Source organism: Poecilia formosa, unplaced genomic scaffold (assembly GCF_000485575.1).
Source record: "Poecilia formosa unplaced genomic scaffold, Poecilia_formosa-5.1.2 Scaffold1, whole genome shotgun sequence".
NCBI lineage: Eukaryota > Metazoa > Chordata > Actinopteri > Cyprinodontiformes > Poeciliidae > Poecilia > Poecilia formosa.
This window is the reverse complement of record NW_006799940.1, coordinates 1499062-1519844: the sequence shown is the minus strand read 5'-3', so window position 1 is coordinate 1519844 and position 20783 is coordinate 1499062. Positions and strand designations below refer to the sequence as shown.

Sequence of the window (20783 nt, the reverse complement as noted above, 5' to 3'; positions counted from 1 at the left end):
GAAGTTAGGAGACGATGGAAACCGAAAGCATTTTGAGGACTAACAAACCTCTGTGAAGGGCTCTGACTGATGAGTTTTTAAAGGGTTTTTCTCTGATGGGGAAAAAATTAAACAGGAAGAGTTGAAAGGACGAGGGAATCAGGTGATTTAATGATTTATCAGGAGATTCAGCACCTAAAGTTCACGTTTTTCCAGCCAATTTGAACAATTTGGTATGCAGAGTGAAAAATACTCAATTATGAGACTCAAGACAAACGTACAAGAATATTCCCTAACATATTGGCCTGCCTTTAACTTCTATTAATGAGAGAATATTAACTATTGCTCTAAAACTCCTCTAGTAATGAAATAAACATCTGTCCACCTCTCTTTTAATCATAAGCTAATAGCTTTTCATGCGTAGAGCCGTTAAAGTGCGGCACCTGTTCATGTGGCGGCGAGCGAAACTCCTTGGTCTTCTTGGCCGTGACGGCGGCAGACATGTTGAAAGCCTGCATCAGCTCGTTGTAGCGAAACTTCTGGTTGTACTGCAGTTTGGAGACGAAGCGGTCGGAGAAGGAGACGATGGCCTCGATGCGGTGCTGCAGCTCACAGTCGCAGAAGTAGTGCAGCAGCTCGCACATCTGGAAACAGCAGAAATCTGATCAGATAAAGAACTTTTTTTTTATCTCTATCTGATGAAATAAAGGTAGCTTTGATTTAATTAGATCTTAAAGGTGACCTATTATGGTTCCTGGAACAGGTCAGGACAGGTTGATAGGCTCAACAGAACATGTTCATTACATTTTTTGTACAAAATTATTCTTAGGTGAAAAAAAAATAGTTTTGAACTGTTTTAGGGCCTCTGTCACTTTAAATCTAGATAGGTTGCTGCCATGCCCCACAACTCAGCATTTACATTCTCACGTGAAAATGGCTGCAAACAGTTCCACAATTATATGGCCATACATCTTTGAAAAGCAGAAGTGGAACCTCCTGCACAACCAACAAGGATGCAGCAAGTGTTTTCTGGATGGCCAGTCAACAACAGAACACTTATCTTTTCCAGCAACCATTGTACAGTGGTAAAACCAGCTGACCAAACATGCTGGAGTTAAGCTTGGGTTACTAGGTAACAGCCATTGGGACTGCTAATTTAAGCTAATTCGGCCATTTGGAAGGTTTTTGAAATGGAGCAAAAGTCATTAACTTGCTGCTAAAAAACCAGCTGGAAATTTTTTTTAAACCACTTGAGCTGTTTTTAGAAGCAGTAAGAGCCAAATAGATTTATAATGCATCCCCAAGCATTCAGCATTTTTTCACTGAAATAAAATATTTCGTCACCTGGTGTTTAACAGACTCCGGCAGGGACTTCTCCAGCAGGCCTTTGGCGGCCGGTTTGCTCTCCTTGGTCTCCTCCTCTCCCGCCTCCACAGCCTTCTCCTCGTTCTTGCTCACCTCCTCTTTCTCCCCCGCCACCACGACCTCGCTCCCCTCTTCTCCCTCCTTGGCCTCCCCAAACACGTTGGGCTCGATGAGGAGGAGAATCAGCCTCACCTCGTCGCTGGTCAGCACTCCCATGATGAGCAGCGTTCCGATGAGCTTCAGGATGGGGACGAACTGGTACTCCAGGCTCCCGCCTACCGGGTCTCGGATGTGGGAGCCTCCTCCCTGCACGGCCTCCGTCAGCATGCTGATGGCTTTCTCCTTCAGAATGCCCAGGGGGATCTGGGGGCTGTAGAGGAGCTGGTGGCGTTTGGTGCTGATGATGCCGACCGGGGAGAAGTTGACTCGGGGTTTGAGGGAAGTGCTCAGGCCGACTCCGGGAAGAGAATGCCGCTTAGATTCATCTGGGAACAGCTTGATGGACCGGGTCTCGTCCGTCACAGGGATGATGAATTCGTTGTTCATCATTAGCCGTGCCTCTTTCGCCGTCTCAAGATGAATGCTGGATGAAAAAAAAAAGGTGGTGGTGATTTTAGATCATCATAATTAATCCAATGTAACTGGCAGGATAGCTTTTGTAGACTAAACCCACGAGAAAAAACATCCCACTATGGAGATGAAATCAGATCAAATTCAAACACAACCTTTTTTTAAATGACTTATGATGCAAAATTCATATTTTGCACATTTGTATGCTTCCTTCTAAAAACAACCCAAGTGCTTAAAAAACAAGAAGCTAATTTCTTTTTTGTGTCTGGAAAATGAGCTGTTTCAAAAACCTTACTACTGACAGGCACTGCACCGTTACCTAGCAACCTAAGCTGAGCTCCAGCAGGATTGGTCAGCTAATTTTACTGCTGTATGAGCTGTACAATGGCTGCTGGAAAAGACAAGTGTTTTGTTACTGACTTGCAGTTCAGAAACTACTTGCTGCATTCTTGTTGGTTGTGCAGGAGGCTCCACTTCTGCTTTTCAAAGCTGTACAGTTAGATAATTGGTCGTCTGTTTGCAGCCGTTTTCATGCGAGTGTAAACATTGAATTGGGGGCGTGGCCAGCAGCGGCTGATTTAAATTTAAAAGCCCTAAAACAGCTCAATCTGAGAGGAACTCAAAGTAGGAAAAACTGAAGACTAAAATCTCATTATCCAAGAATAATCTGGTGCAAAAACTGTAATAAACATTTATTTTGTACCTAAATCAATCTGTTCATTGAAGCATAATAAGTCACCATCTTCTCTTTTTTTTTTGGCTCTAGTGGCTTTTTTTTTTTTTTTTTGATAGTTAATTGACAGGAAAGTGGGTAATGAGAGAGAGAGAGGAGAAGCCATGCAGTAAAGGTTGCCAAGGCCGGAAATCGAACCTGCGACAGCTGCGTCAAGGACTAAGGCCTCCATATGTGGGTTGTGATAACCCCTGCACCACCACAGCACACCCCACTATCTTCTATTTTTTAATCAAATTAAAACTTTCTTGGTTTTGGTCAGTTGGAATTACTAAAACTGTTAGTGCCAGAAAAATCTGGACTTTTCTCAAAACGCTTACGCATCCTGAAGTGCCTTGAACACACTGCTTCTTTGTGTGGCATGGTAGAAAAATGAACAACAACTAAAAAGTGAATCAAACTGCATCTTTGGAACATGCTGCTACGAACAAATTGCCAAAAAAAGCTCATTTTTTTTAGCCATCTTCTCTGTTATGCCTTTGAGTTTGGGAGCCTCAGCCTGAATGAGTCATAAGTCACAGTTAAGTGGCTTAAATGACAGATATTTCTCTGAAAATGGTCCGATAATATCGTGAAAGTGAGTGTGAAATTACCCAAAAATCAGAGAAAAGACTTCAAAAGAGCCTCAGAAAAGTGGGACCAATTCAAAAGCTACAGGAAAGCTCAGTTGAGAGAGAGAAAAAACACAGAGCTGAGGGAAACTTAAGGCAGAGATGGATTCATAAAAGAAGAATATTCAGACGCAGGAGATGTGAGCTGGCTACATAAATACATCTCTTCCATTAATTTGATTTACTGAGTAAATGTGACGTTGATTGTGTTTACCACTTCATCACATTAGCACTTATTGGCACTGAAGCTGACACTGAAACAGCCATACATCAGGATCATTTTTTCTCTATCCTTTGCTGAGATGAAACCATGAGGCGGGTTTTGTTTTTTATAATCACCTAAAAGAAAAAGGAACAAACAAAGAAAGAAAGTGTTGCTCCACCTATGGAGGCGTTAGTCCTCGCTGCGGTAGTCGCAGGTTCGATTCCCGGCCTGGCGATATTTACCCCTCTCTCAATACCCTCTTTCCTGTCAAACTACTTTCAAGTAAAGGCCACTAGAGCCAACAAAAGCTTTAAAATAAATAGATTCTCCACCTGATGAGGACGTCGTAGAAGCCTTCTCTGAGCATGCCCGACAGGTACTGGTTGTCGATGGTGTAGAGAAGCTGTGATTGGTCTAAGTGGCTGCAGAGAGCGTGAGCCACACGCGTGTTTCCCAGAGCGCAGAGGGCGCAGTACAACTTCAGAGTGTGGGAGTGAAACTTCCTTAGGTCTTCATGCTCTGACAGCTCCATGATGTCCAAACACCTGCAGAACGACAGAAAAATATCTACCATTCGTTGAGCCTTGATTTAGGGAAACGTTTTGTCTCTCGTTTGGCCTCTAGGGTTCATCCTGTTTGGGGTCTATTTCCAAAAAAAACTAATTTGCGGTTGCACTGCTCTGCAGAGATTTAAATGCACCTGTTGTTTTAGGTAATTACAACAAAATTATCTTAAAAACAGGATTTTGTTTTGCAAGATAAAATCTTACAAAACAAGATTTAGTTATTCTAAGATAAGATTTATCTTTTGTCATTTTTTTATTTTTTAGATTTCCTGTAAGATAATCTTTTTTTTAGTTCTGCTAAAAAAATTCAAATATTTTTTATTTAAAATAAAAATTATATTTTTGCTTTAAATAAAAAAAATTAATTTTATAAATTTAATTTAAATTTAAAAATTTCAAATTGTTATAAAATACAAAATTGTATAAAAATTTGAAATTCTTATAAATTTAAAATTTACTCAAATATTTTTGTATTTTAGCAGAACTAAATACAAAAATATTATATTTGAACAATGTAATTCCTTAATCCATTTCCACAATGCTACTTTAAGTCATTCGTTTCACTTTTGGCTGTAAACTCGACACAATGGCTGATCAGGTTCCTCCCTGAAATATGTGATATTTCAGTTTTTCTTTCTTAATAAATGTGTAAATATGTCCAAATTTCTGTTTTTTTCAGGCAATCTGGTATCCTGATTGTACATTCATGAGAAATAATATGAACTTTTTGGTTTTTAGCTAGTGGCTACATTGAAACAGAGAGGAACATTTTTAAATACTTTCTACACCCAGTCCACAATTAGAGGATTTATAATCCATGTTTTTCACTAAATCTCACTTGGATTACTGTAAATCCCACTGTCCAGTTCCTGATAAAAGCTCAAGGTGGATTTAATCTGATCCCCAGCTGCAGGCTGGGCTGGACGGAGACTAAAATAATAACCCCTGCATGATTATTTATCTGATATGAGAGGGCACACAGCGTACCGGAGAGCACATGTGCACATTTGTTTCAAAAATTTAAATAAAGCCCAGCAGCGTACAAGGAGGAGAGTAGCCATGTGAAAAATTGATAGGCTCTTTCTTTACTCTCAGGGACTTTCATTTTGGGAGAGACGGCCACAGAGTCACAATTCCCATCTTGAAGTGAAAATGGATGTCAAAGAAACACTGCTAGATGTTTGAACCCAGTGACACATTTAAACTGGTCTTGGAGGCTAATCTTAAGCTTCCTAAATCGCTTTCTCAACTCCTTGATGTCTTAAATGCTGAGAATGCTCCAGTAAAACAAATCAACTACACCAATTCTTACCCCCGTAGTGTTAAGTTTCAAGTCTCTGCCTGGATATTTTTGCTTTTTTTAATTGTTTGCAGGTCTTTAAATGTCCTGTGAGTAAATATATTTGCCCATTTATCCATAACAACTGGAACTTCTGATATTTAGCAGTTTTTTTTCGCAATTTACCGTCTATTAAAAGAAACATGCTCTGTGCTACGACAGGACTAAAATTACTGTAATAACCCGATACTGGCTGGAAAGTGCAACGTCTCTCCTTTCAGAAACCGTTGGAGTTTTTCAGATAGCACAAAGTATAGCAGAGTTACGGTACTGCAAATTTGGCTGTGTTGTTGACATGTTCGGTGAAGAAGGGTTAAGAAGAGTGGTCAAAAATCCTGACCGAATTATTACAACAAGCTTGTTGATGACTTCCAGAAATGGTATCTGTTCAACTTGCTGACATTTATCTGAATATTATTCCTGTTAATAACTGAATTTTTTCCAACTCCAGAAGAAAAGCAGCTCAAATGCAAGTCAAGCCCATTATTTTCTACAATGGCTGCATGTAAACTTCTGAAAGACAAAAAAAACCTGACGATTCAAAGCTGCCCTGAGGAACACATTCAGTCAGATGAGACGCAACCGTCAGTCTTTCACATGCTACCTGTTCTCTTCAGGTATGTGCACGGCCATCATCTGCAGAGGCTCCAGACACTGCACCACCCAGCCGTGCCGCTCGCTGACCCGAGCCGTCTCCACGTTCAGGAAGGTGTTTGGCATCCGGCTCCAAAGCACGGCCACGATGGTTTGCACATCCAGACGCGGCGGACACTGAGGAACCGGGTTCCGCTGCTCGCTTCTGAACATGGCTGACGACAGCGGCATGGCATCCTGGGATACGACAGGGGGGGCAGAGGAAACCATCTTTGGTTCCTTCAATTCATAAAAGTTTGTTCTTCAGAAAGATTAACGTGAATATGTAGCTCTAACGCAGCCTTTTGAAACACCCTTGCATATTAAATATAATGTTTAATGGAAGCAAATTGAGACAAACCTTTATTTTGACAAATTCAAACTGGAAGAGGTTGGAACTGGTGGGGCAGCAAAACACAGCCGGGAACAGCTTGGTGTTCGGCTCCACCTGGAAACAAACAAACCAAAGTAACGACATGCATCACTAAATTAACAGAGAAGATTTTTCAAATTTATTCCCCAAAATATTCAAACAGCAAAGCATCACTGATATGTGGAAGATCAACAATAATCTGAACGATCAACAATTCTGAGAATCAGTTGAAAAGATCATTAATAAATGATGCAGGAAAAAAACAAAAACAGAGATTTTTACTTTTTAAAAACATTTACAATACTGAGCTGTGATACTGGAGCTGCTTTTCAAGAACAATTTAATATTAAGTAACCAAAAACAATCTGACAAAGTAATTTCTGAAATTCAAGACCCATGAAATAAATACAATTTATTTATTTTAAGATAAATAAATTTATTATAAATAATCTTTATCTGTTCTGTGGATGAACAGATAAACCAATGGACAAAAAGGAAACAGATGGAAAGATAAATAAGCAAATGGATAAAAATAGAAAATTAAATTAAATTAATTTGAAAAAAATTAAATATCAAGATGATTTTTTGAAAAAGATTTACTTATTTTGAATTGGATCAAACTGTATTGTTTGATCCAATATTGTTGAAAAAGGGAGTTTTTAATAAATTTAATGAACAGAGACGAAAAAGATAGAAAATTTACTTTTAATGTTTTATCACTTCATTATTTACCAAAACAACTTTGAAAAGTTTATTCTGCAGAGAGTTTACCATCCACTGAAAAACAAAAATAGATAAAAAATGTATATACATCCCAATTTAGTTCTGTTTTGCCTTCCGGCTGAATTGGATGGATGTGCTGCCGTAAATAAGCCTCCCATCGAAGCGGGTTCCCTGTGGCATCCCCGCTTTTATGACGGTAGAGTCTTACTAACCTGATACGCTGTAGGCAGTTCTTTGCCGTTGGCGGTGAAGGAGACGAGGCCAGTGGCCAAGTCGACCAGACAGCCGATTTCCAGGTCGGTGTTTGAGCGGCTGGAGGAAGACGGGCCGAGTGCATCTGCTGCACAGACCATGTAGCAGTTGCTCCTCTGGATACTGCAGCAAGAGGAGCAACAGGAAGAGCTCAGAAACTTTGAAACATTCCCAATAATTCAGATTGGATGTGTGTTTTGCAGCATAAAAAAAACTAAAAATCCCAGGTAAAATTAAGCCTTTGAACAAATATCAAACTTGGGTTTCAATGCTGATCTAAAGAAATTAATAGCTTTCTATAATGAGGGTCATGTAACTTCAATAACTTCTCTGTTGTTTGAAAGATAAAGCTATATTTTTTAAGCTACTGCAATGATTTCTGGAAAATGTAGTTGCTTTGAAAAACTGAACACCTTAAAATAAGAGGAAAAATATGATGATAGACATTCATGCTGAATGAAATGCAGAAAAACTGATTGTAGAAACTATTTCTATGTGAGCAGATTTAGCTGCACATCTGTACAATAATGGAAACATCCAATAATGGAACCATCCAATAATGTAACCATCCAATAATGGAACCATCCAATAATGTAACCAGCCAATAATGGAACCATCCAATAATGTAACCAGCCAATAATGTAACATTTTAGATCAGGGGTGTCAAACTCATTTTGGTTTTGGGCCAAATCCAGATCATGAATGGGCCGGTTGTACCAGATTATATTGATAAAACTTGATCACAAACTGCTAAAATATCAATGAATCCTTAAAATTAAATATTACTGAACATCTTTTCAGTTCCTCCAGGATTTCATGATTCTTTTTGTGATTTTTTTCCCCAATAAAAATCAGTTTGCGGTTCTAATTTGGAAATATTTGCACTTATTTATGACAGTAAGTGTGACTTTTTATTACTCTCTGACATCAATTAAGGCTGAGGCAGCTGTTTAGCACAAGTAAGAAAGTTTTTGACCATTCTTGAGAAAAATCTGCAATAAACTCCCAATTATGTATTGGTGCAATTTGATGATTTTGATTGAATTTCCATGATAATTCTCAAGAAACTGTAGGGACAGACTGATATGATATAGCAGTAAACAGATAAAAACTTAATTGATTTGATAGATAATGTAATATTTAAGCTCACTTAGTGTTTAGCCTAGAATCTAGAGGGCCACATAAAAAGCTACGGCGTGCCAGATTTGGCCCACGGGCCTTATGTTTGATGTGTTCTAGATAAATCTGCTTTATTTCCCATAATTCAGATAAACTGTGATGTTTTATTATTCACTTTAATTTGACTTCAGTTTCTAGGTCTGGTCAGAGGAATGACATTATTGAAGAATATCCTCTAAACGTTGTTTATTCCCAGATTTAAAAACCAGCAGCTTGCCTCTCGTGGACCCGGCCCCGCTCGTCTCCCAGGGTGACGGTGACAGTTTGCGTCTTGCTGAGACTGAAGTTCTTGCTGTAGTAGTGATAGTCTGGTGTGACCCAGCCCACCCACACGCTGGCAGGGTCCTGTCCGGCAAACACTCTCACTGAGTGGTAGTACTGCAGATTTAAAAATAAAAATAATTAAACGAAATGGGAAAGCATATTGTGAAGATTAAAAAAGGACGTTTTATCAGTAAGTTTAAGAATTAGTGGTGATTTACGGTTGTGATGCTTCCATAGTCAATACTTCCATCTTCTTTGGGAGGTTGGCTGAAAAAAACAAACATGTTTAAATAAAAGGTTTCTGACAGCAGCTGGGAGAAAGGAAACAGATGGATGGATGAATAAACAAATGAATGAAAAGAAAGAAAAATCAATAGATACATGGATAAATAGAAAAGAAAATGGATGGATAAATGGATAAGTGAATAAATAAAAGTAAAAGAAACAGATGATTGAATAGATAAGCAAATTGATAAAAAGAAAACAGATGGACAAATAAACAAATGGATGAAAAGAAAAGAAACGGATGAATGAATAGACAAGTGAAAGAAGGATGAAATCTAGAAACAGTTTTTCCATTCTCTATTTGCCAACCTCATCCATTCCTGGAAAACATTTCAGTTCAACTCCATCCATACGTTTCCAAACCACATTGGAAACTTGAACAAAAGTAACCTTAGATTATGCATTAATTGTTTTATTAAAAGAAAAAAACAGGCTGTAGTGAGGATGAAACCTCAACCTGAGTGCAGAAGCCTCACCTGAGCTTCAGCGACTCGTCCAGCAGTCTGTCTGCAGAGTAGAACTCCACCGGCATGCTCAGCCTGCAGTAAACCATGTCGCTGTTGCTGTTCTGGGTGCCAAACGTCTTATGTGTGACCTTGAGACACGGGGGGCTGTCCACTGTCCCGTCAATCCTGGTAACCTAAGAGGACAAGAAACAAATCCCTTACATCACTTATCACGTGAAGAAGCTTATTCACGTCTGATTTTAACTGTATTTCTTAATTAATGGAAACACTGCAATTGCGAGGTTGTGTTTTTCTATGTTAGCAGAATAAAAAACTTTGGCACACATCTGAAATGGAAACGCGGCTCATGCAAAGCTGCAGATAATAAGGGATGGTGTTCTATACCTCGATGTGCATGTGGTCCTGGGGTACGTTGAAAAAGGTGGGCAAACGCTTGCTGAACCACATGGTTATCTCCCTGTTCATGTTGACAGCAAAGGGCTCAAAGCCTTCCTGGAGGCCACACATGGTGTAGTACTTAAACGTGCTGGCGTCCTTTCCGAGGTTCATGTGGCCGATCTGAGACATCCCGAGGCTGCACACCGGAATAAAACCTGCATTAAGGCAAGAAGTTAGAGGACAATTAGTTCTTGTGTTACGTTTTTCATTTCTGAAACTAAATACTGAAAGAATCTGAGAAGTTCTCACCATCCTCTGTTTCAAAGTCAGCGAAGCCGAGCTCAGAGCCCTTGCTGGTGATCAGGAGCTCTCCGTTCAGAGTGAAAATCATGGATTTGTCCTCCATGTTGATCATGCAACCAACCACGTCGCCCTTCTTCCACGGATGCCCAAAGTAACGGCTACCAGCATGCATCCGTCGACCCTGAAGAAACGAAAGCATTATGAGAAACAAAACTGACAGACTCTTGCTTGGATTTCATTGCAAACGATGCGCAGCTGTTTCAGTTTACCCTGTATCCATCAAAGACGTAGGCCTGGTCATCGGTTCCCAGCTCCACGTCGGGCCTGCAGCCCGGCCTGGCCCAGCCAACCCTCATGTCGCCTCCGCTCAGAACCTCAAACTCAAAGTACCACTTCCCGGTCTTCACGGCGTACGTTTGCTCCACGCGGAAAAAGCGGATTGTCTCGATGCTCTGATTATCTATTGCATGCACAACTTTGGTCCGGAGAGAAAAAGAAGAGCCGTGTAATTTAAAAATGCAAATAATGAAATATGATGATACTTCCAAACAACAAGAGCAGAGAAAAAAATTATTTTATGAATTAGTTCCTAATTTTAAAGGTCAAATAAGGATTTTTTTCTGCACTGATAGCTCAGGTCATCCTGAGTTGAATTTGAAATCATCCTGCTATTTTACTTCACAGATATTACTCACTCTGCATTAAGTACAACTTTAGCTACTATTCATTTTGTGTTGATTTGGTTCAAAGCTTTGGTATTCAGATTCACTGCAAAAACACAAAATATTACTAAGTACTTTGTGTTTAGTTTCTAGTGCTAATATCTGAGTACACTTAAAATTTTAAATCTTTTCAGCTACAAATAGGAGCTTCATAATATCGTCCTTAATATCAATGTAAAATTATTAGTTACAGGTTAAATAATCTTCCAGTGGAAGAAGACATTAGTCTAGTTCTAGTTACTCGATAAAGCTGTTTGTGTTGCCCTGAAGTTTTTCACAATTCTGCAATCGAGGAAATTGATGCAAAAAATAAAATCAGCAGATCCCTGTGAGTTTATTGGTCGAAAACACTGCTGCCTCTGCTTTAGTTGATGTTAGAGTACGTCATCAATACGGTAAGTAAAAAACGTCACATCTATCCATTTATCATACATCTGCGCAAATACCGCAAAATTTCTTGCAAATACTTCTAAATTTGCACCACAAAATCATTGCAAAAGTCACAAAAACAATCATAAAATCCTGGAGGGACTGATCAACGTAAGAAAATGTTCAATATTTAATTTTACAAATACTTACTGACTTAATAATGGTTTTATCAACGCATTTTGGGGACAATTGTCCCTTTAAGAACATTCGTGACCCAAAATGGAGATTAGCTTTAGATTTAGATAATTGATCAGAATCAGAGCCTCACCCTCCTGGTCTGGAGGGTCGATGTCATATCCGTATCCAACCATCGTCCGAATGGCCTCTCTCAGACTGTCTCTGTTAGATTTCTTTGTGCGTTCATCCAATAAAGCATATGGCACCAAGCGAGGGTTACGTCTGCTCTTCACATCCTGCAGCACAATTTCATTTATGAACTCTGCATCAACATCTTAGTTAGGCCTGTCACGATAACGAATTTTTCTGAGCGATTGTCAAAAAAATTATTGTGATACACGATAATATTGTTTCAAGACCTTCTGACACTGATTTAATGGAAATGACTAATAATGCATGTGATTTCCTGCCATAAATAGATACATTTTATTTTCAAAAGAACACATAACACTGGAACTGATAAACTAAATAAACAAAACAACCAAAAACAAAAATGGATTTTCAGTCTCCATTAACAAGAAGCGTACTTGAATAAAAACTAAACAACATAAAGCCAAAGTGGAATTAAATACTGCATTCAACCAAGAGTGCAGATTATGAAGTCTGTATACTATATTGGCCTTCAGTAATCACTAGATTTAACCTAATGCAATAGTTCACACTACACGGGGTTTTTTTGCCCCTTTTTCCCCTTAGGACAATCTTAGAACGTTGGTCGATCTAAGATTGTCGCTGGTGATTTCATAACCGATCATCCTGCAGTGTGATGTAGATCGTCTTAGCCGCTCCGATCTAAATCAGGGGTTTTCCCCGACTGGGAGCTTAATGCTGAATGTGACAGGCAGCCAATCAGAAAGCGCGGATTCTTCTCGGTGCTTTCTGAGGGGAAATTATGGAGGGGAATCCCAAAAAGCTGACACAACCTGAAGTCCAGCAGACATATTATCAGAGATGATATGTGGAAACGACATTAATGTTCAACATTTCGTGCAAAGAATACAGAAATGACCAGGAGAGGAGTTGGAGCCAAATTGCTACCGCAGTTGATAAACCCGGTAACTTTTCAGCTGCTCTTCATTAACGTGACATAAATAGGTTATAATGATTTTCATTCAGTCAGAACTTTACGCTGACTCTAGCCACATGCGTCACAGGTAGATTCTAGTAAAACATTGATTAATACCCGATTTTAAAATTAGTTAACTGGACTTGTAGCCATTACTTTGTGCCCAGGTGGCTGGACACCACATGGCACGATCGAAACCGATCGAACCGTTATACCTAGGATTTCTGTGGCTAATGTGTCTCTCAGGTTTTGAAAATGGGCCGACAATCGGCCAACAACTCATGTAGTGTGAGCTGGACATTACGCTAAGGAAATAGGAAGGAAGGGTCAGTGCAGAGCACTGGAGTTGAGCCTTTTTTTATTCAGTGTCATCAAGAGAAAGAAAAAAAGGCAGGAAGAGACGATAAAGCAGATAATTAAAATTAAGTCAATAGGTTTAATTTATCGTGCGATTAATTGATTTATCGTTTATCGCGACAGGCCTAATCTTTGTCTGTCTGAACAGAACCTTAGGAAGGTTTCATTTACCTGCTGGATGCCATAGGTCCATCCTTGTTTGATTCTGTCTTTGGCCCAAACGTTGTGTGCGTTTTCGGCCAGTTTATCAACCAGAACCTCTTGACCTGGAGTCAGTTTCACGTCAGAGAGTTCCAGTGGCGCAGGCTTGTATCCATTAGACATCATGTAGCTGGAAGATTTATCAAGGTAGAATTACAAAATGTGGAAATTCGTACAAATAAGCCAAAAAAGATGGAAAATGTAGACCATACTCTTTTGGTAATTTGATTTTCTTCAGGTCCTCTTCAGCGTGAACATTAACCTGGGCAACATGGCAGCCAAGTGCCAACAGCGTCCTGCGGTAAACAAGAACAATGACGGTCCTAATCAATACAATACCACTAAACTTCATTCAGCTTTGACTGTCTGATTAAACGGCTCTTTAACAGGAAGTTCCTCTAATGAGGTGAGCCAAATGTTTTTACAGTAACACGACTCAGTACTCAACTTGAAAAGCCTCTGGAGCCAATATCTCCTAGAAATCAATGCTGGAGCTGCACCAGAAGACGAATGTCATTACAAGTGCTGCTTTAATCTTATTCTTAATCTTGTGCTGCTAAGCATTATGCAGAATCTGCTGCTGCTAGGAATGGATAACTGGATTATTTAACGGCATAAAACATATAACCCTTTTCTAGTGGCGTACAATCTAAAAATCTTGCAAGCAAAAAGGAACATGTCAAATAAATATATAGTTACTAATTGTGGCAATAAGGGAAGGAGTGAGCAATCCGACTTTCCTCAAGGATTAAGAAAACAAAACTGAAGTTAATATCTTTGGACCTAAAGAGGAGTGATCGAGAGTCGACGCACAGTTTCAGTTATTACAACTAAAATCCAGCGAACAGGCTTGAAATCTGGGAGTAGTGATGGAGTCAGATCTGAACCTTCAGAGCCACATGAAGACGGTTACAAAGTCGGGCTTCTGTCACCTGAAGAACATCTCCAGGATTAAAGGACTAATGTCTCAGCGCGATCTAGAGAAATTCATCCATGTGTTTATCTTTAGTCGCATTGATTACTGCAACAGTGTCTTCTCAGGTCAGCCTAAAACATCAATCAGACCAAAACGCTGCTGCTGATGTTCTGACTAAAACCAGGAAGTTAGAGAACATCAGCCAGTTAAAAAGTCCTTCACTGGGTCCCTGTAGCTCAGAAAATAGACTTTAAAATACTGTTGATAGTTTATAAATCATTAAACATTAGAGATTTGCTGTTGTCATAGCAACCTTCCAGTCTCCACAGGTCTTCTGGTTCTGACTAGCATCCCCAGAACCAGAACCAAACGGGGAGAAGCAGCATTCAGCTTCTATGGACCACAAACTGTAAAACAGCCGAAACGCCGAGTTCCTTTAACCTTTCTAGACCAAACGTAGTGGCGACGGCACAGCCAAATTTCCAGTACTGTAACTCTGTGACACTTTGTGCTGTCTGAAAAATCCCAACGGTTTCGGAAAGGAGAGACGTTGAGCTTTCCAGCCGATATTGGGTTATTACGGTAATTTCACTCCCGCTGAAGCAGGAAGCATGTTTTCCTTTGGTTTAATTTGATGAAACACTCTTAATAGAGCGAAAATAACTGCTGAATATTTAAAGTCTCAGTTGTCGATAAATGGGCAAATATATTTACTCACAGGACATTTAAAGAACTTTGTACAATTAAAATAAATAAAAATATCCAAATGGACACTTGAAACTTAGGACTCAGTCTAAAACCCCACCTGTTTAGAGTTGCTTTTGAAACATACTATTTGAAATACTAACCAACATTTTGATATGTAATGACAGGTTTTGGAAAAAATTTAATATTTCAATTGTTGATTTGTGTTGTTTTTATGACGGAAAGCACTTTAAACAGCCTTGTTACTGATAATAAAATAAAAAATAAAATCTGATTGATTCTGTACCCATTTTGATTAGAAATGAATACTGTGATCTCTTGCTGATCTCTAAATGTAAAACCATGAATTTTCCTACTTTGAGGGTCACCCGCAGCCTTACTTGAGTGTTTCGCTTGACATCTGCACGTTGTAGTTCTTTTCAGTTTCAGGCAGCTTGCTGAAATCCACAAGACAAGGGTGCTGCCTCTTGTTGTCGTCGCGAACCTGTGGAGATAGGAGACCGGCATCTCTGTTCAAAGTTTCCTCTCACTACGCCCTCGTCTTGTCTGCTGCAGAAATACATTTTAAAAGCCTGACTCTGCACTCAAAGCCAGGAAGAAGTCCCATTTATCTGCTTTTAGTTCAGTTCAAGTCTCTGAACTTTACGAGTTGCTTAGACTAAAGCGTTGCAGTGGATTATGTTTTAATTAGCGCCTTTACTGTCTGCAGGAGACCTGATTAAGAGAGATTTACTGCCATCATGACATTCACCAAGACTCTCACTGATAATACTCTCTGCTACAGAATTACAGCAATACACAGTGCGAACCAAGCAAACAGATGTGAAGTTTAACACATTCCTGCTTGCCAAATATCCACAAAGAGGAATCTGACCTGGAATTATAGGAACGTCACTCTGGGCTCACTGTTACAGCACATGTTTTATCCCAGGCATCTGTTTGGACCTAAATGTAGGCCTTGAGATTATTTTAAACCTTTTATCCCAGTCTTAATTACTGTGGATGTTACATTCTTGGAATAGAAAAGGGATTCATTAATATTGGCTGAATGGCCTCTGTGGGAGCAGCCTCAGAGGAATATTATCCTGTGATAACTACAACAGTAGAAAAAAGAGGCTAACTGTGTGATCAGACTTCTGATGGCGCTTCTGCAGTGATGAGAGAGAGTTACTGATGGTAAAATCATGGAAGGAGACCAGAGTGATGAAGATGTCTTTGGATAGTGAACAAAGTAATTTGCGTTAATGCAGTTTTAGCTCATTTGTTTTACCTAGAGCATGTTAGCTGAAGCCCTAAAGCTTTTACTGTATTTTTCCTTCAAAATACTTTTGAAGAACAGTCAAAAGTTTCCAAAACAATAGAAACCTGACACAATTTCAACTAAAATAAACCAAACTATTAAGGGAAAACTAGCAGCATTACCCAGAATTTTTTCCTGTTTTCTAAAGATGTGTAAATTACTGACAGTCTACAGAACAAATTGCAGTGAATACGTTCGAGATTGTGCAAATTCACAACAAAATTAAATTTCACGGCATTTGATCAGACAAATGAGACCAATTAATATCCCATTAAAGCATCTCTGAAGTGTACACACTGCTGTTATTAGCTCATGTTTTGTGACATACAAAATTAGACCGTAATAAATTACACGATGAAGGAGGACATTAATAACTGGATAAAATGTGGGACTCAAGAGACGTCATAAAGTCTAGATGGTTTTCCAAAATACATGAAAACAAAAGCTGACAACTGGACAACAGCAGCTGGGAATTTATATACAGATGAAACCAAACAACTTTTTTTTAATCACTGTTTATAGTTAAATCAGACCATTTTTATGTTAGCAAATAGAAATCATTTTTATAATTCTAAGTGACCTAAAACGAGAGTCTTGATCTGATTTAACTTCAGACATTTAGGGGGGAAAAAGGTGAACGTGTCTTCTTAGACGTTTGGTTTCAACTGTATATAATCAATATGTGTAGAGCTGCAAGACGGACACATTTCCTTTAACATCATAAAATCTCCTACAGCATTGTGGGACATTTTGTCATAGTCTGACGGTACTAAACATGAAAAAAAAGAAGAAGCACACTTTGTGTCACAAAAAAGGAACACCATTATACAAACAGTGGAACATGGAAATGGCAGCGAATAACTTTTGCTTGATTTATCTCCCTGATCATAATACGTTTCTGCATCTGCGAGCAATAAATCATTTTTCAGACGACATGGTGAAACATTTTCAGGTTACTGTCTGCAGCTCTGCATCATCAGTCATGAGTTTCAACAACCTGCATCTCCTTTTTCACAGCAGGTTTACCTTGCCATACGTCCAGCCCAGTTCGATCTTATTCATTCCCCAAAGTTCGTGGATGTTTTCTGCCAACTTGTCGCGGATGTTCTCCAGATGAGGCGGCAGAACAATCTGCAGAGAAAGAGAAAAAATAAATAGAATGCATTAAAGAAAGTCATTAGGGAAGCGTTTATTTATCTTATACAAGAGATGAAGCGACTTTCATTCATTCTCAGAAATACTAAGCTTCCAAAAGGAGAATAAGCTTTTCAAATATCCTAAAAACTGAATTTATACTGTACAAACTAACAAACAAAACTAAAATTAGACGCTCTTTAACCCTTTCATGCATGAATTATGATCCTTTGTGTCAGGATTTTTTTCCCTTTTTTTTCTTAAAGCACAAGAGTCGTCTGCAGTAGAAGGAGGGACCGGGTCAGTTGGCATGCTTTTCTGTCTGTCGGCCATGTTGGATTTAACAAAAATAATTTATTGCATTTGCAGCTGATGGCCAGTAGTTGATGGTGTATTTTATGATGCATTAGTGTCCACTTCAGTGGTCTGTGTGCATTTATAACATAACAATCCAGAGATAGCTGTCCACTGTAGTGACCACTATGCATGAAAGAGTTAAAGTTGCTTATAATGTTCATTATTGCTTTGATATACATTCAACATGCAGCCCAGAGAGTGGGTAGGCTCACCTGGCTGGTGTCAACCGGAGTGGGAATAAAGGAGGCCTGGGACAGGAACTGGGTGGTTCCCAGCAGGTCACGGACCCCGTCATGGTCCCGCTTGTACTCCTTCACAGGCTCCACATGCATCTTCTCCTTGGGCAGGAGCGCTTCGTAGCACGGAGAGTAACCGGCTGGCGGCAGGAACTTAAAGTCTCCGTGGCGCCCACCCAGCAGGAAACGGGCTCTGAGAACAAAAGTCACACAAACTGTTTATTACAGCACATGACAAATATTCAGGAAGATTTTAGATTATTTGGAAAGCAGCCTTTTTTATTGCATTTTAAAGGTATTTTTTGGGGCTTTTTTTTAGTTCTTTTTACTAATCCTTGAAAAACATTCCCATGTAAAATAGACTTCTCCAGGATTCCTCTGCCTTAAAAAAGTGTAATTTATTTAATTAAACTGTACACAGTAACTGAATTGAATTATAATGTTGACTTTTGTATGTTTTTAATGCTGCTCCAGTTTAAGGGGAAGTGCTGTTCATGACATAGCGACATAAATAATGTGGTGTGAATTCAGGCAAAGTTGGTAATTAGATCAACACGTCAGGAGGGAGGAGGTACTGGTCGGTTTCTAAGCTAGCTGTTTCCAACTTTTGTAAATCTTTACATCTGTGAGCCCCATTCAGGTGTGTTAAGTTCACAGACAAATTAGTTCGACTCCAACAAGTAGAAACCATGAATAAACTGGCAAAAACAACTTTGGAAAACCATTTCCAATACTCCTTATCCTCACTTCCGTCATTCATCATGGCGCCTTGAATGATTAAGTGATGTAGCCAACACTAGGAATGACTGTCAGGGTTTCTCTGAGAGTATTATAAGCCTGGCGGGCCACCAGGCTTTACTTGTGCCCCTACCAGGCTTAGCACTGCTTAATTATTTAATTTTTTTTTAATGTTAGCATTTTTTAAGACTTTATAGTTGGTGTTCACATATTAATCTTCCAATCACACATAAATATCAAGTAATATTTTAAAATTTCGTGTCAACTTTGAACATTTTTGGTAACACTTTATTTGAAGGGGTGTGCATAAGATTGACATGACACTGTCAAAAACATGACATAACACCTGTCATGAACATAAATAAGTCTTTGTGAATGTTTGACAGTTGTCATGAAGTTTCCTTGGGTAAATAATGACACTTAATGCAATGTTTCTCTAAAAGTCCATTAAAAATGCCAACTTTGCATTAAATTATCATAATTTACAAAATCATGCAAAGTTGGCACTCAAAAACACAACGGGCCGCTGGATGAATGACTGTCGAGCGCCCCAATCACCAAGCTTAGCAAGTTTTCTGTGGGGAACCTTTATTGTAAAGTTTGTTATTCCGTCTTACTTCACTCCAGCAGAGAAGCTGACGACGGGGAAGAAGAATCCGTCTGTGTTAAAGTCCTCAAACATGCCCTGCACCGGCTGCCCGTTGATCCTGAAGGACATGCTGGGAGCGCCCAGATCCAAGCAGCAACTGACCACGTCGTCCGAGTTCAGCAGGTGCTGGTTAATGGAGGCCACGGCTCTGGGGATCCGACCTGGGAGGCGAGAGCGGATCTCAGTTACAGCAGCAAAGTCACAGCAAATGTAGGACAGAATGATAAGTGAGGAGAAGAGACGGGGCAGAGGGGCGGAGAGACGTCTGATGAATGCTTTAACAGGAGTGACATAAAATGGATGAGCGGGGAGACGTAATGGATCTTTTAGAGGCTTTGGAAGTGAAAAAATCATGAAGATGTGGAGCAGATTTTCAGTCAGCTGGAACTTTTAGTGGCAGGATCTGCATCACGTTTGATGCAGGACATTTAATGACAGGCAGTGTGTTTACAACAGCTTAAGTTTGTCCTTCAGGGGAGATGATTAAACGCGACATTTTCAGTAGAAGTGAGCAATGCTGCATATTCTGGAATTGATTCATCACTTTTACCAATACTTTTTATCATTTAAGTTTGATCTATCATCAAACTTATGTCCTTTACATGTTTTTGTAGAATTACTTTGTTAAAACCTGGGAGAGAATTTGGATAAAGTTTATAGGTGTCTACAGAATACTCTAATACATTTTTGACAAAAAAAGCAAATACATTTGTGTGCATTTTTCCTAAATAAAGAGGAAAACAATATAATTTGATTGCAAATTAAAACTCCTTTTGATTTTTTTTGTTTTGAGAAACTACAGTATAAAAATAAAATAAAATTTCAAGACGAAATCTGAATCTTGACCCATACTGACTTATAATAATACTGATTTTTTTTCTAGCAATTCTCTACCTTTATTTTTCATTGGAAAACTTTAATGTGTACTCAATTATGTTAAAAAAAACAACAAAAAAAACTAATATACATATATAATTTTCATAATAATACAGTTTAAACATAAAACATAATACAGTTTAAGAAGGAAAAGAAGCATTTTTTACTACAAACATGTGAAATACTTTAAGGTTTAGCTGCTTTTTCACACAGCCAACCAAACCGGCTTCATTCAGACTTAATCAACAGTAGGAAAACTGAGTTATTGAAGAAAGCCCAGGCAATTTAACTGAGTTTCCCACCTGACCACAGATGAAGTCCATCAAAGCTGTAGGAGTAAAGGTCATCCCCAACGCCGTTTCCACCCCAGCCCTCTCCTCCGCCAGGATACGGAGCGTAGCCTTTGGTGTTGGCCCAACCCACTCTCAGGTGGGTCGGCTCTCCGGTCACAAAGTGGTCCACCTGGTCGATGACCAACTCGTAGTACCACTTCTTATACTGAGCCGAACCTTCAGCGATGCCCAGGAAGATGTTGGGCCTCATGCTGGAGTCAAAGGCAGAAGATAAGCAAGACTGCAGATTAATACATGACTGTATATTAATACATGACTGTATATTAATACTAGATTGCATATTAATACATGACTGCATATTAATACATGACTGCATATTAATACTAGATTGTATATTAGGGT

The 20783-nt window shown here is 39.2% G+C and overlaps 1 protein-coding gene across 6 annotated transcripts in view; it reads right to left on the bottom strand.

The window, feature by feature from the left end:
* The window catches only part of ryr3 (ryanodine receptor 3), a 126631-nt gene that overhangs the window by 58629 nt on the left and 47219 nt on the right, over positions 1–20783 (bottom strand). For all 6 annotated transcript variants that reach the window (XM_016667980.1, XM_016667993.1, XM_016667983.1 and 3 more), the window contains 20 exons: positions 20391–20550; positions 19181–19373; positions 17802–18018; positions 17125–17229; positions 15179–15282; positions 13390–13473; positions 13148–13307; positions 11645–11789; positions 10495–10700; positions 10232–10406; positions 9929–10137; positions 9554–9717; positions 9011–9059; positions 8746–8906; positions 7310–7472; positions 6363–6449; positions 5973–6199; positions 3796–4008; positions 1324–1927; positions 423–623 (listed from right to left, as the gene is read on the bottom strand). In XM_016667980.1, coding sequence (XP_016523466.1) covers positions 423–623; positions 1324–1927; positions 3796–4008; positions 5973–6199; positions 6363–6449; positions 7310–7472; positions 8746–8906; positions 9011–9059; positions 9554–9717; positions 9929–10137; positions 10232–10406; positions 10495–10700; positions 11645–11789; positions 13148–13307; positions 13390–13473; positions 15179–15282; positions 17125–17229; positions 17802–18018; positions 19181–19373; positions 20391–20550 — 3627 coding nt within the window. The remainder of the gene's footprint in view (positions 1–422; positions 624–1323; positions 1928–3795; positions 4009–5972; positions 6200–6362; positions 6450–7309; positions 7473–8745; positions 8907–9010; positions 9060–9553; positions 9718–9928; positions 10138–10231; positions 10407–10494; positions 10701–11644; positions 11790–13147; positions 13308–13389; positions 13474–15178; positions 15283–17124; positions 17230–17801; positions 18019–19180; positions 19374–20390; positions 20551–20783) is intronic.